At 35.9% G+C, this 15356-nt stretch overlaps 1 protein-coding gene across 10 annotated transcripts in view; it reads right to left on the bottom strand.

The window, feature by feature from the left end:
- Cdk12 (cyclin dependent kinase 12) overlaps window positions 1-15356 on the bottom strand; it is an 86792-nt gene that overhangs the window by 53123 nt on the left and 18313 nt on the right. For all 10 annotated transcript variants that reach the window (XM_048785230.1, XM_048785216.1, XM_048785221.1 and 7 more), the window contains exons 3-6: window positions 11149-11325; window positions 9207-9346; window positions 7130-7300; window positions 1876-2065 (exon numbers count right to left, since the gene is read on the bottom strand). In XM_048785230.1, coding sequence (XP_048641187.1) covers window positions 1876-2065; window positions 7130-7300; window positions 9207-9346; window positions 11149-11325 — 678 coding nt within the window. The remainder of the gene's footprint in view (window positions 1-1875; window positions 2066-7129; window positions 7301-9206; window positions 9347-11148; window positions 11326-15356) is intronic.

Consider the following 15356-nt stretch of genomic DNA (forward strand, 5'->3'; position numbering starts at 1 on the left):
TTGTTTGTATGTGGTGCTGAGGATCGAACCCGGGCCGCACGCATGCCAGGCGAGCGCGCTACCACTTGAGCCACATCCCCAGCCCCATAAAATTCTTGATGAACTACTTACTATGGATGTACAGTCACCAACCTTCATCTTTAATGGGAATTGTGAGCCACAGAAATAGAAAGTAATAATTTTTTTTTTTTTTTTAAGGTGAGAGTCTTGCTTTGTTGTCCAGGCTGGCCTCAAAACTCCTGAGTAACTGGGATTACAGGTGTATGCCTCTGGTATTTAATTATAATTTAAAATAGTGCATTGGGCTGGGGATGTGGCTCAAGCGGTAGCGTGCTCGCCTGGCATGCATGTGGCCTGGGTTCGATCCTCAGCACCACATACAAACAAAGATGTTGTGTCTGCCAAAAACTAAAAAATAAACATTAAAAAATTCTCTCTCACTCTCTCTTAAAAAAATAAAATAAATAAAATAGTGCATTACTCATACAAAAAAAAAAAAAAAGGAACCAACACACTTCAATGGTCCCCTGTCAACTACAATAAAGCTTCAGCTCCATAGAAGGTATATATAATCCTTAAATTGGCACCTAGTAACTTTCCAGCTTCATTTCCTCCTGTTAGGTGCTTCAATCTTCTTGCTCTAGTTAATACTGACCTTTTAATAGTTTTCCAGACATACATACTGTTTTCATGTTTAACTGCTTTTGTGTATGCAATTTCTTTTGTCTAGAAATTTGATAGACCATTGTTATTATTTCTAATAAATTCCAATTCATTCCTCAAAGATGCACCTTTCGAGGTACTCCACAATTTAAGGGGGGGAAAATTGGCTTAATAAATGGCTCCTAAATGGAATATTTATTTATGTAGCTCCCCTACTAAACTCTAAGCTACATAGTGACTAACTATTCCATGAGACAAGAGAGTCTCCGTTTATCCTGCATGGCTGGTTATTATATTACACAAAAACAGGAAATGCTGGGAGCTAGGGATATTGCTGAGTGGTACAGAACTTGTCTAGCAAGTACAAGGCCCTGGGTTCTATCTCAGCATCACAAACAAACAAACAACAAAAAAAAAAAAAGAGAGAGAAAATATGTCGTAGTCATTTTATATTTTTATCTAGGTAATATTTGTTGGCATTTAACAGAAAAATAAAATGCAAAGATGGATGCAAAAACCCAGCTGTCTAAAGAACCAAACACTGCCCTGATTTCAGTGGTACCAGACTTCTTGTTCATCCCTCAGCGGGTAGGGATATACTAAAGGATAGTGAGCATAACATATCTGATATATCATCATTACCAGTGTAGGCACATAATCAGAAAAGAAGAAAGCAGATGGTAAAATCTTCTGGAAAATTAACACTTGTTCATCACCAAAATCCTGACTGTTTACACTATTAAAACCTAGAAGAAGTAATGGCTAGAAAGGCCAATTACTAACTAAACCTCTGTTTACTCGAAAAGACAGTAACCCCTAAAGGCTTATGAACAGTTCAAGAAGCAGGCATGTTTTTCTCCACTCAACGAGGCAAATATCACTAAGAATCCAATGTATATTTGACTTTGCTTAGGGTCACATTATTTTCTAATTACATCAAAGAGCTCTCTGAATATTCCTATAAGATCTGAGTGATTCCCTATAATGCGTATAAGAAAAATCTTTATAGTCCTACTTCTGTTAATTCATTATTACCAATAATGAGTCTGGTGGCTCTCTGATCAGAGTACCCCTATCAAAAGTAGTTATTCCTAATGTAAAAACATCAAATGTATGTAAAAGGAAAAAAATTGCATTACTAAATCTATTTATAAGTCCAATTAGCTAGCTGAGAAGGAGAGAATGCTTGACCTTATTTGGTTACTATGTTACCTGTTGTTCAGCAAAATGTTAGAACACTTAATATCCCGATGCAGGAAATTCTTTTTGTGACAGTAATCCAATCCTTCCATTAGTTGTTTCATGAATGACTTGATATGGTCCTCAGAAAAGTGCACCAAACCAGATTCTAGCAATCCCATTAAGTCATGGTCCATATACTCAAATACAAGGTAAAAGGCACCTACATAGGAAAAAAAAAATAATAATAAAAATTTTGGAGTTGATCATGAGGCACTCTAAAATAACCCCTCCCTTATTTTTATAAATGAAGAAATTAAAAACTTAAATAATTTTCTTTCCAATAATAAATTAACAGAAGTACTGTAAGTACTATTTGAATTTGATTTTCTGATTCCACTTCTCTTTGTTTATTTAAATCTTTTTTTTTTTTTTGAGAGAATTTTGTAATATTTATTTTCTAGTTTTCCGCGGACACAACATCTTTGTTTGTATGTGGTGCTGAGGATGGAACCTGGGCTGCACGCATGCCAGGCGAGCGCGCTACCACTTGAGCCACATCCCCAACTCGTCTATTTAAATCTTTAGAGGACAACTGTCATGATAAGATTATATTAAGAGGTCTCGTGTTGTGGCTCAATTATAGAGTGCTTGCCTAGAATGTGCAAGGCACTGGGTTCGATTCTCAACACCACATATAAGTAAAGGTCCATTAACAGTTAAAACAATATTTAAAAAAAAAAAAAGGATTGTATTAAAAGACTTTATATGATCACTTAGGAAATTATAGACCTTGGGCCAAATTCTGTCTGTTGACTAATGTAAATAAAGTTTTGTTTATAATTTAACCCTACCCATTTATTATATATTGTCTAAGACTACTTTTGAAAAGGTCTTATAAATCAATGGATGTGTAACTAATGTGATTCTGCAATCAGTATATGGGGTAAAAATGGGAGTTCATAACCCACTTGAATCAAAGTGTGAAATATGATATATCAAGAACTATGTAATGTTTTGAACAACCAACAATAAAAATTTAAAAAAAAAGAAAAAAAAAAGAAAAGGTCTTTACCTCCTTAGATAATAGGCAGCAACAGAGGCAGCCTAGTGTAGTTAGCAAAAATTATTAGTGAAAGTCAAAGTACGTAAGAATCAAAACATAGGTTGATCTAGTCAGATGCAGTGGGGCACACCTGAATCCTAGTGGCTCAGGAGGCTGAGGCAGGAGGATTGAGAGTTCAAAGCCAGCCTCAGCAATGGTGAAGTGCTAAGCAAGTCAGTGAGAGCCTGTCTCTAAATAAAATGCAAAACAGGGCTGGAGATGTGGCTCAGTGGCTGAGTGTCCCTGAGTTCAATCCCCTGTACCGAAAAAAAAAAAAGTCAATCACCTAATTCAACTTCCTAAATTCAGAAGATTTATTTAAATTAATTTATTATTATTATTATTTTATTTTTTTTGGTACTGGCAACTGAATCCCAGGGCACTTAAATCACTGAGCCACATTTCCAGCCTTTTTATTTTTATTTATTTTAGGTTGTAGATGTATTTTTTTAGTTGTAGATGGACACAATACCTTTATTTATTTATATGTGGTGCTGAAGATCAAACCCAGGGCCTCACATATACTAGGCAAGTGCTCTACCACTGAGCCACAACCCCAGCCCCCCAGCCCTATTTTTTTGTATATTGTTTAGAGACAGGGTCTCAATGAGTTGTTTGATGCCTTAGGATCCTCCTGTCTCAGCCACCAGAGTCACTGGGATTACAGGCATGTGCAACCACGCCCTGCCCAACCATTTTATTTTTTGAAACAGGGTCTCATTAAGTTGCTTAGGGCCTCATATGAGTTGCTAAGGCTGGCTCTGAAGTTATCATCCTCCTGCTTCAGCTACCTAAACTGCTGGGATTATAGGCATGCACCACGGAGCCCAGCCAGAAATAGATTTTAAAAGGAGACATACATTAAGAGAAAATACTTAACGGGCTGAGGATATAGTTCAGTTATTAGAGTGCTTGCCTCACACGCACAAGGCCCCAGGTTCAATCCCCAGCACCAATAACAAAACAAAAGGGAATACTATAAACAACTTGAAACCCACACTACCTTTTGGCAGGTACATCATAGAGGCAAATATTATAACAAAAGAAATATAAGAAATAGATAATGATCTACCCAGTCTAAAATTCTTTTTACTAAGAATGTAAAGGCATGGATTTTGTTTTGTTTTTGTTTTTTCAGGAATAAACCAAGGGCCTTATGAATGCTACTAGAGAGCCAAGCACTCTACTACTGATCTACACAGCCAGCTGAAGGCAGGAACTCAGTCTGGGGGTAGGCATTAAGGACCCCTTAAATATGTGAAACAGTATGAAACATTTTAAACTTTTTTTTGAATGTAGGAGGTAGGCTAGGGGAACTTTACAAATGAACTACACCTCTATCCATTTATTTTTTATTTTGAGACAGTGATGAGGGCCTTGCTAAGTTGCTGAACCTGGCCTTGAACTAGTCACCCTCCTGCCTCAATCACCTGAATAGCCAGGACTAGAAGCATAATACATACATACACACACACACACACACACACACACACACACACACATATATATGCATGCATATATATATATTAGAAGTGTTTAAAAATATTGGGCTGGGGTTGTGGCTCAGCAGTAGAGAGCTCACCTAGCACGTTCGAGAATATATATATATATATATTCATTCATTTATTGGTACCAGGGATTAAACTCAGGGGCATTTGACCACTGAGCCACATCCTCAGCCCTATTTTGTATTTTATTTAGAGACAGGGTCTCACCGAGTTGTTTAGTGCCCCGCCATTGCTTAGGCTGGCTTTGAACTCACAATTCTCCTGCCTCAGTTTCCCAAGCCACTGGAATTGCAGGCTTAATATTTTTTTAATATTTATTTTTTAGTTGTACACAATACCTTTATTTTGTTTATATATTTTTATGTGGTGCTGAGGATCAAACCCAGAACCTCACATGTACTAGATGAGCTCTCTACTGCTGAGCCATAACCCCAGCCCAATATTTTTAAACACTGCTAATTAAAGGCTCAAAAGGGACTAGTAAATTTGTTTTCATGCATCTTTATGCCATATTTAATGATATAGGAAACTGCTTTTGTTAGGTTATATAACATTAAATACACTTGGATCTCAGTTATGTTCAAATAAATATAATATGTATAATATAAAGTACTAGAAACAAATATACCAAAATGTTAATAATACAGTGGTTTTTTCTAAGAATGGTGCTGGTAGGATGGAGTGGGAAAAAAATGATTGCCGGGCTGGGGATGTGGCTCAAGCAGTATCGCGCTTGCCTGGCATGCGTGCGGCCCGGGTTCGATCCTCAGCACCACACACAAACAAAAATGTTGTGTTCGCCGAAAACTAAAAAGTAAATATTAAAATTCTCTCTCTCTCATCTCTCTCTTTTAAAAAAAAAAAAAAAAAAAAAAAATTTAAATTAAAAAAAAAATGATTGCCATTTTGTTTTCTTACTGTTCCAAATTTTCAATATTTTTATAATCAGTTTTCCCATGTATCACATCCATTCATTCATTTTTATAATTTTTTTCAAAATGAATTTAGGTAGTTCATAGTAAATGATTTATTTAAACAGTAGAGAGTGCAGGCTGAGGTTGTGGCTCAACGGTAGAGCACTTGCCTAGCATGTGTGAGGCCTGGGTTCAATCCTCAGCACCACATAAAAATAAATAAAATAAAGGTATTGTGTCCAACTACAACTAAAAAATAAATATTAAAAATAAATAAATAAATAAACAAACAAACAGTAAAGAGTGGTATGAATGAAAGTAAGCACCTCTCCAGAAACAACCAAGTAACATTTTCTATGCATTCTTACTGAAACTAGTTACATAATATTTGTATATTCCTAAAGTTTAAATATACACAGAATTATGCCTAGGATGGCTCCTCCCCTAGTGCCAATATCCTTAAGGCTCTGTTTATAGTCAAGCTTAACTTTTTATCTATTACCTTTCTAGTTTTATATACTTCAATCACCTTCTAACATTCGAATGTATTTACAGATGCCATTTCTTCACTTGACTCTATTTTCAATTGCCCATCTCTAAATCTTCTTCAGATTTGTTGTACAAAAATAGGTTGGATGATGTAATGTATAAACTACTTCAAACATAAGTATGAAAACAATGAACAATTTTCTCAAACAGAGACAAAAGTTACAACTCCAATAATCAAACCATTACGTGATCTGATGAAAATATTTTTAGAAAACACCTGCACTGAGTAGAGAAAAGAGAATGGGAGAGGGAGGAGGAAGAGAAGACAGTGAGGAAGGGGACCGAAATCAAATTCCATGCATGTATGATTTTGTCAAAATGAACACATGTACTATGTATAACTATAATGCTCTAAAACAAAAACAAAAATCTTGCTTTGAATTTCTAAACTGTATCAATGCAAAACTGTTATAAAAATATGGATGCATATAGACAATAACAAACAGTGATGATGTAACCATGAGAGTAATGGATAAATCTGGGTTCTGGATGTTTTTATTTGGCAGTATTGGGTAAAAGGGGCATTCTACCACTGAACTACATCTCCAGTCCTTTTATTGAGTCAAGGATTTGCTAAATTGCCCAGCCCCGCAAATTGCTAGGATTACAGGTGTGCGTATGAGTAACCCAGCCTAAATAATCTGGGTTTTAATGTCAATTACTATTTTAAACTTTGTAAAAACAAAAACAAAACCCCCACAAAATGTTATATCAAGCCCTGGGATTGAGCCCCAGAGCTACACATAAACAAACAAAAATCTGGATAAGTTTATCTGCTGGCTTTATAAGGTGTTATAGCACACCCTACATACCTAAATGCACATTTTAATATTGACAATGATGCTTAAAAAGTATACAGAGTGGGCTGGGGTTGTGGCTCAGTGGTACAGCGCTCGCCTCGCATGTGTGAGACCCTAGGTTCGATCCTCAGCACCACATAAAATTAAACAAGTGAAATAAAGGTGTTGTGTCCAACTACAACTAAAAAATAAAATAAAAAGTAAAAGAAGTATACAGAGTATATTGATGCAAAATGGACACTATAAAAAAATCAACACCATTTGGCACAATCTGCCAACATCTTAATTCTGGAATAGATTAAGGGAAAAAGCTAGACTTCAGCACAACCTGTTTAAAAATTCACATAGGAAAACAAGCTAAGAGAGGAAAATTTTTAAAAATCCTGTAGACACATGATTCATTGCCAGTACCTTTGTCCTTCTTGAAATCCAGTGCATCTTGTTTATCTGTAACAATTTCCTTCATGTTAACAACACTTCGGTGGATTAACTGACGAAGAATTTTGATCTCACGAATGGCTGTAATTGGGAATCCCTCTTTCTCATTGTCTAATCGCACCTTCTTCAGAGCTACTAGTTCTCCTGCCAAAACAAATTCAACATTTTTTAATATATATTTTTTAGTTGTAGGTAGATACAATACCTTTATTTTATTTTTATGTGGTGCTGAGGATTGAACCCAGTGCTTCATATGTGCTAGGTGAGCACTCTACCGCTTAGCCACAACTCCAGTCCAAATTTAACATTTTTTATCCACAATCATGAACCAGTATTATATGCCCTTGTTCTAAAAGACACTTAATACCTATTTTTATTTCCTTAAAAAAAAAAAAAAAAAAATCCTGCCAGAGGCAGTGACACTTGCCTACAATACCAGTGATTGGGAGGCCAAGGCAAAAGTACTTCAAGTTCAAGGCCAAACTCAGCAAATTAGTGAGGCCCTCAGCAATCTAGAAAGACCCTAAAGAGTGGGAATGTAGCTCAGTGGTAGAGCTCCCCTGAATTAAAGCTCCAGCACCAAAAACAAAAACTTACATTTCCCATTCTTTCTTTTCTTTTTCGGTATTAGGGACTCAATTTACCCTAAGAATGCACCCTAACACTGAACTACATCCCATCCCCTATTTATCTATTTTTATTCATTCATTCATTGATTCATTCATTCATTGATTCATTCATTTATGCATGCTGGGGATTGAATCCAGGGTCTTCTGCATGCAAGGCAAGCACACTACCAACTGAGGTATATCCCCAGCCCCCACTATGTTCTTTATATTCTTTTCTTTACTTTTTTTGATAAGGAATTGAATCCAGAAGCACTTTGCCACTGAGCTACATCCCAGTCCTTTCTATTTTTCTTTTCCTTTTTTTGGTACTAAGGGTTAAACTCACATGCACATGACCACTGAGCCACATCCCCAGTCCTATTTTTTTGTATTTGATTTAGAAACAGGGTCTCACTGAGTTACTTAGCATCTCACTTTTGCTAAGGCTGGCTTTGAACTCTTGATTCTCCTGCCTCAGCCTCCCAAGGCACTGGAATTACAGGTGTGCACCACTATTCTTAGTTTATATTTTTATTTTGAGACAGGGTCTCACTAAACTCCTAAGGGGCTCACTAAGTTGCGACTGTTGGCCTCAAACTTCCTGCCTCAATCGTCTATGGGAACTATGTTCCTTTCTTGTGAAATGTATTTTTTTTAAATTTGGATTTGTTATTTCCAAATTCAGTTAGGCCTAAAAGTTTGAATTATTAAAACATACCAATAATTAAATATTTCATTTTAAATTTCAAGAACTTCTCCCCTACAACCCTACAACTTTTATTTTCTCCCTTTTAAAATTTCCAGGGAGCAACCAGGCATGGTGGTATATACCTGTAATCCCAGCGATTTGGGAGGCTGAGGTAGGAAGATCGCAAGTTGAGGCCAGCCTCAGCAATTCAACAAGACCCAATCTCACAGTAAAAAATTAAAAGGATAGACTGGGGTTGTGGCTCAGTGGCAGAGTACTTACTTGCCTAGCATGTGTGAGGCACTGGGTTCAATTCTCAGAACCATATAAATAAATGAAATAAAGGTCCATCAACGACTAATAAATTGAAAAAAAAAAAAGTACATATCAACAACAACAACAACAACCGAAAAAAAAAAAAAATATATATATATATATATATATATATATATATATTTGTTGTTGTTGCTGTTATTTTGTCCAGATTCTTTTTCCCTGGTCTTACTATTCCTTGTTTATGTACTTTTTTAGGAATATAATATATCTCATTAGAATTTATCTAGTATTAAGACTCTATGATATATCAAACAAGGTTAAAAATGCTGAGGGCATGTGGCATTTATACACAATAGAATACGGGCTGGGGATGTGGCTCAAGCGGTATCGCGCTCACCTGGCATGNAAAAAAAAAAAAAAAACAATTAGATTTGTTAAACTGTTAACGCAACATCAAAGCTTTTATGGCAATATTTACCTGTGTCTTTGTCCTTGGCTTTATATACTTGGCCATAGGTTCCCTCTCCAATAATCCCAATAATATCAAACTTGTCCACACATCGTTTCCCCCAGTCACTTTCTGTTTGTCGTCTTTCTCCATAACGAGGACAACAAATTCTAAAAATAAAAATAGTTAAAAATGTTATTTTTTCATGATGACTCCACTGGCTCCTGTATCGCCATTACCATCTTTGACAAAAAATCTTTAATAAAACATGATATTTTACACAATTAAATGTGTGTCTAACTCCTGTATTGTCTAAAATTTTTTATTGAAAAGGCAGAAGTTAAATGATATAAAATAGCTTAAAAAAATCTCTGACAATGAGAAAAAGAGTTAGGATTCTGGGTTCAGGAAGACTGGGGATCAAATAATAAGTTGGTTGCTCACTTTGTGATCTCTCTTCAATACTGGCTTCAGTTATAAAATGGGGAAAGAATCCCTATATCCTAGGCTTACTATGAAAATAAAATATAAAACTTTGGCAGTTAACACATGCTTAATATTTGGTAACGGGGGCTGGGGATGTGGCTCAAGCGGTAGCGCGCTCGCCTGGCATGCGGTGGCCCGGGTTCGATCCTCAGCACCACATACAAACAAAGATGTTGTGTCTGCCGAAAACTAAAAAAAAAAATAAATAAATATTTAAAAATTCATAAAAAAATATTTGGTAACTATTTTTATTAACAGAGAGATGAAATCAATAAAAATAGACCCAGTTTACACTATCTTTACATTGTGACAATTTATATGCTTTTTGGGAAAAAAAATAATATTTCATTAATGTGTGCATGTTGGCACCCTGAATTAAAAGGGCTTTTTACTTCTTTAACACTGTTAGTATCATGAACTCAAAAGACACAATGAAGGGCTGGGGTTGGAGCTCAGCGGTAGAACACTTGCCTAGCATGTGCGAGGCCCTGGTTCAAATCTCCAGTATCACATAAATATAAATAAATAAAATAAAGGTATTGTGCCCAAATACAACTAAAAGGAAACTTTAAAAAAAAAAGACAATGAGATCACTCAATATGGATTTGGGAATTTATTACTTTTCTAAAAACCTAGCCAGGTTATCTGTGGGACCAGATAAAAGGGTTTTCCTAAAGAGTGTTTTGACTGTAAAAATATACTTCAGAAGCTGGGCTTGGTGGCACATACCTATAATCCCAGCAGCTTGGGAGGCTGAGGTAGGAGGATCCTGAGTTCAAAGCCACCCTCAGAGGGCTGGAGTTATGGCTCAGTGGTAGAGTGATGGCCTAATATTCGTAAAGCACTGGGTTCAGTCCTCAGCACCACACAAAATAAATAAAATAAAGGTATTTTGTCTGTCTACAATTAAAAAAAAAAAAAAAATCTAGCCTCAACAACAGCAAGGTACTAACCAACTCAGTGAGATCCTGTCAATAAATAAAATACAAAATAGGGCTGGGGATGTGGCTAAGTGCCCCCAAGTTCAACCCCCAGGACCAAAAAATTTAAAAAATACACAAACACACACACATACACACGCATACACACACATTAAGACCAGACATCACTGTCTTTTATTTATTTATTTGAGGGGGGCAGGTACTGGGGATGGAACACATGTGTTCAATCCTTACCATCAGGGTGCCAACATGCACACACTGGATGCTTTACCAGAGAACTAATCTCCAATCCATTTTATTTTTTCTTTTGAGACAGGGTCTTCCTAAAATTGCTGAGGGCCTTGCTAAGTTGCTGAAATTGGCATCAAACTTGCAATTCTCCTGCCTCAGAATCCCAAGTTCCTGGGATTATAGGCATAAGCCCCTGGACTTGCTGAGAGCAAACTTCTATGACCTTACTGATATGTGTTCTGGAAAAACACTTAAGACTTAGGTACAAAAGTAAGCAAGACAACTATTAAAGACAGACTCCCCCAAAAACTCACTTTGGTCTCTTTTTGTATGGTTGCTGAGGTGGTGTAATTGCCTTTGGCTCTGGAGAGTCTGGGGGAGATGGATCCCCACCAGGGAGCTCAGGAGGGAGAGGGAGGTCGGTGAGTAAGTGACGTGTCCTCTGTTCCTTCTCTTTCTTTACAGGTTTTGAAGGAAGAATTTCTTTTGGGCTAAATAATAGAGGGGAAGAAAAAGATTGCCAATTACTTAAGAGATATGTAAATAAAACTTCACAAAGAAGGTAATAATGCCTAGCTATTAAAATATTTCAACGATTTTACTTTTAAGGAAAAAAATCTGTAATGTAACACAAGGAATTAGTTTATCACAGCTAAGCAAATTGGAATTTTGCAAAAAGAGACATCTACAGCATACTAAAGAAACAATAAAAAATTTGATATTATTTACACTTTCTTTATAAATTCTTTCCTCAATATCTTTAGATTTTTATGAAGATGTAATAAAATGCAAGAAGTAATCTCTGAATTCACAATGTATCACTGCAACTCATAGAATTTACCAAACCTACTCTATACTTTAATCAACAAAGATCAAAAAAAAAAATGAATGAAAACTCAATAACTTAAAAACTACTTTATTATTAAAAATATAGAAGGAACTTGGAAAAAAGAAGTTACAGTGTTTTATAAGAAATATAACTAAGTTAGGGGGCTGGGGTTGTAACTCAGCAGTAGAGTGCTCGCCTAGCATGCATGAGGCACTGGGTTCAATCCTCAGTACCACATAACAATAAATAAAATAAAGGTATTGTGTCAATCTACAACTAAAATAATGATAACAACAACAACAAAGAAATATAACTTCGTTGGAAATCAAAACTAGTGGAAAATATACTGAATTATTCTATTTGGAAAAAGAATGCAGCAACCATCTCCGACCAGATAAAATAAACAAATAATTCTAAAAATGAGAAAAAGAATCCAAGCAATTATTTCAGAATCATTTAAGCAACTGGTGATTAACATGATAGCCACACAAAATTATAACAGTAAATGGGAAGGAAAAAAAAAAAAAAAAAGATTTCTTTCCTGGAATAAATAGAAGAGTCAGTTTTGGACCCAATTTTTTAAACCATCTATTTTTTGGTGGTGGGGGGGCACTGGGGATGAAATCAGGGGCACTCAATTTCTGACCCACATCCCCAGCCCTATTTTGTATTTATTTATTTATTTAATTAATATTTATTTTTTAGTCGTAGTCGGACACAATACCTTTATTTTATTGATTTATATGTGGTGCTGAGAATCGATCCCTCCCATTAGCTAGGCAAGCACTCTACCGCTGAGCCACAACCCCAACCCCCCTATTTTGTATTTATTTAGCCAGCTTTTACTGAGGCTGGCTTTGAATTTACAATCCTCCTGCCTCTGCCTCCCAAGTCACTGGGTAAACTATCTAAATTTATTTATTTATAAGATTAATTTTGTGCCATGCACACCCTCAGCACAGACATCTACAGTGCAGTACACTAATTCATGCCTACAAATAAACTAGGCTACTTATCAATTCTTTTCTATTCCTTAAAATTATCAGAAAGTTGAAAAGAATTTGATAATCTTAACAACTCCTCCAAGATCCTCTATTTTTCTGATCATGAATACTTTCTGAAATCATAAAAAAAAAACAGGCATATCCTCTGCAATGTCTTTTTTCTTTAATTTTCTATGCTGAGACAGGGTTTTGCTAAGTTGCTGCAGTTGGCCTCTAACTTGTTATTCTTCTGTCTCAGCCTCCTATATCACTGGGATTATAGGCATGTGCCAATGCATCTGGCCCTCATAAAAAATTATTATAAAACATCTTGCTGCTCTTTGTGTGTGAAATTCTCTTTCCCATGAAAGAATATTATTTATTTAAAATACAAGAACACAATTTCAAGAGCTATTAATTCTTACTAATTTCTATCATTTTAATCCCTTGTAAACAGAGCAATAGAATGTATATTAGTTTGTATCATACATCAACTAGAAGTAGGTAGTTAATGGAGTACAGAATAATCATCTGAAACATTATGAATTTCTAGTAGAGATGAACACACATCACAATCTACACTCACATTTTTCTACCATGGTAAAAAAGCCCATTACCAGAAAAGTCTTCAGTAAGGTATACAATATAGATTTTTTATTTTTTTATATTGGTGATTGAATCCAGGGGAACTTTACCACTGAGCTTCATCCTCAATCCTTTTTTATTTTATGACAGAGTCTCACTAAGTTACTGAGAGTCTAAGTTACCCAGTCTGTCCTTGAACTTGCAATCCTCCTGTCTCAGCCTCCAAAGTTGCTAAGATTACAGGTATGCACCAGTGTGCCTGCTATTGCAATACAGATATTTAAAATTTCTTCTCATTTAGCCAGGCATGGTAGCATAGGCCTATAATTCCAGCCACTTAACAGGATGAGGCAGGAGGATTACAGATTTGAAGCCAGCCTCAGCAATGAAAGCTAGTGAGACCCTGTCTCAAAAATAAAATGGGCTGGGATGTGGATCAGTGATTAAGTGCCCCTGGGTTCTATCCTTGGTACCAAAAAAAATAAGTAAAGAGATTTAAAATTTCTTCTTCTATAGCTAATATATTCAGGGAAGGAAAATTCATAATTTCTCAATTATTATTAGGTATTATTTTTCATTCTTTATTTTAATAATCATTCTTTTTTTGGGGGGGTACAAAGGATTGAACCCAGGCACATTTAACCACTTAGGTACATCTCTACCCCCTTTTTATACATTATTTTGAGACAGGGGGTCTTTCTAAATTGTTAAGGCTAGCTCTGAACTTGTGATCTTCCTGCCTCAGTCCCCCAAAATGCTGAAATTACAGGCATGTGCCACCATACCCAGCATAAGAAATTCTTTTTTGTGGTCCCAGGGCCTTGTGCATTGTGCATATAAGGCAAGCACTCTATCAGCTGAGCTATATCCCCAGGCCTCAGATATTCTTTTTAATTAAAATCTTAATTCCTCATGATTTGAGAATCAATTTTGTTAGTTCTGATTCACCAGAAGAAAGATAAACATCAAAGGATCTGAACTATGAATTGTCTAACCATTGCTACTGAAGTAAGTTTACACATGTTTTATATTTAGGCTTTATTTTCTACAAAGTTTACTTCATGGGTTCATATAATAAAGTTCACTACTATGAAAAATGTACATTCCTTCTAAAACACTACATTTTCACATATTTATTTTAAGAAGGAAAGAGTGTTTGATAGGATATATACTACCAGTTCAGGGCACACAATATGAATAAAGGTGAAATCCTGTTTCAACAAATTCCAATGTACTAAACATGTTGGAAGTTTGGTAATAAACCTTCAAACTACAATATTTAACAACATTACAGCCTTTAGTGTAGGACACTAAGTAAAAAGTAGCTTTATAAAGTGATGAAGACATGATATAGAAGGGTTCTAATAAATGTCTTCTAATTGAAGTCAGTCACAGTGACTACTGCCTGTAATCCCATCTATATAGAAGGCTGATAGCAAGTTTAAGTCAGTCTGGGAAAAGCAGTGAGACTCGGCCTCAAAATGAAAAAGGGCTGTGCCTATAGCTTATTGATATAAAGTGCCCCTAACACTCAATCCCCAGTACTGGAAAAAAATCAAAAATAAAATAAAATAAATAAAAATAAAAATAAAATCAATCCTTCAAAGCCAGAAGAGTGGTGGTACACAACTATAAACCCAGCTGTTCAGGAAACGAAGGCAGAAGAATCACAAGTTTGAGGTTACGCTCAGGGGTAGAACATGTGCCATTAGTATCAATCAATCAATAAATGCCCTGGGTTTAATACCTAGTACCACAAAAAAAAAAAAAAGTCATTACTCCAGCTGGGCTCAATCTGTAATCCCAGTATTTTGGGAGGCTGAAGCAGAAGGATTTCAAGTTCAAAGCTAGCCTCAGCAATTCAGACCCTAAGCAACTTGGCAAAACTCTGTCTCCAAAAAGGACTGGGGCCAGGTGCAGTGGTGCACACCTATAATCCCAGCAGCTCAGGAGGCTGAGACAGGAGTATCACAAGTTCAAAACTAGCCTCAGCAAAAGCAAGGCCCTAAGCAACTCAGTGAGACCCTGTCTCTAAATAAAATACAAAACAGGATTGGGGATGGGGATGTGGCTCAGTGGTCAAGTGGCCCTGAGTTCAAACCCCATACCAAAAAAAAAAAAAAAA

The sequence above is a fragment of the Marmota marmota genome, unplaced genomic scaffold (assembly GCF_001458135.2).
Source record: "Marmota marmota marmota unplaced genomic scaffold, marMar, whole genome shotgun sequence".
Taxonomy (NCBI): Eukaryota; Metazoa; Chordata; class Mammalia; order Rodentia; family Sciuridae; genus Marmota; species Marmota marmota.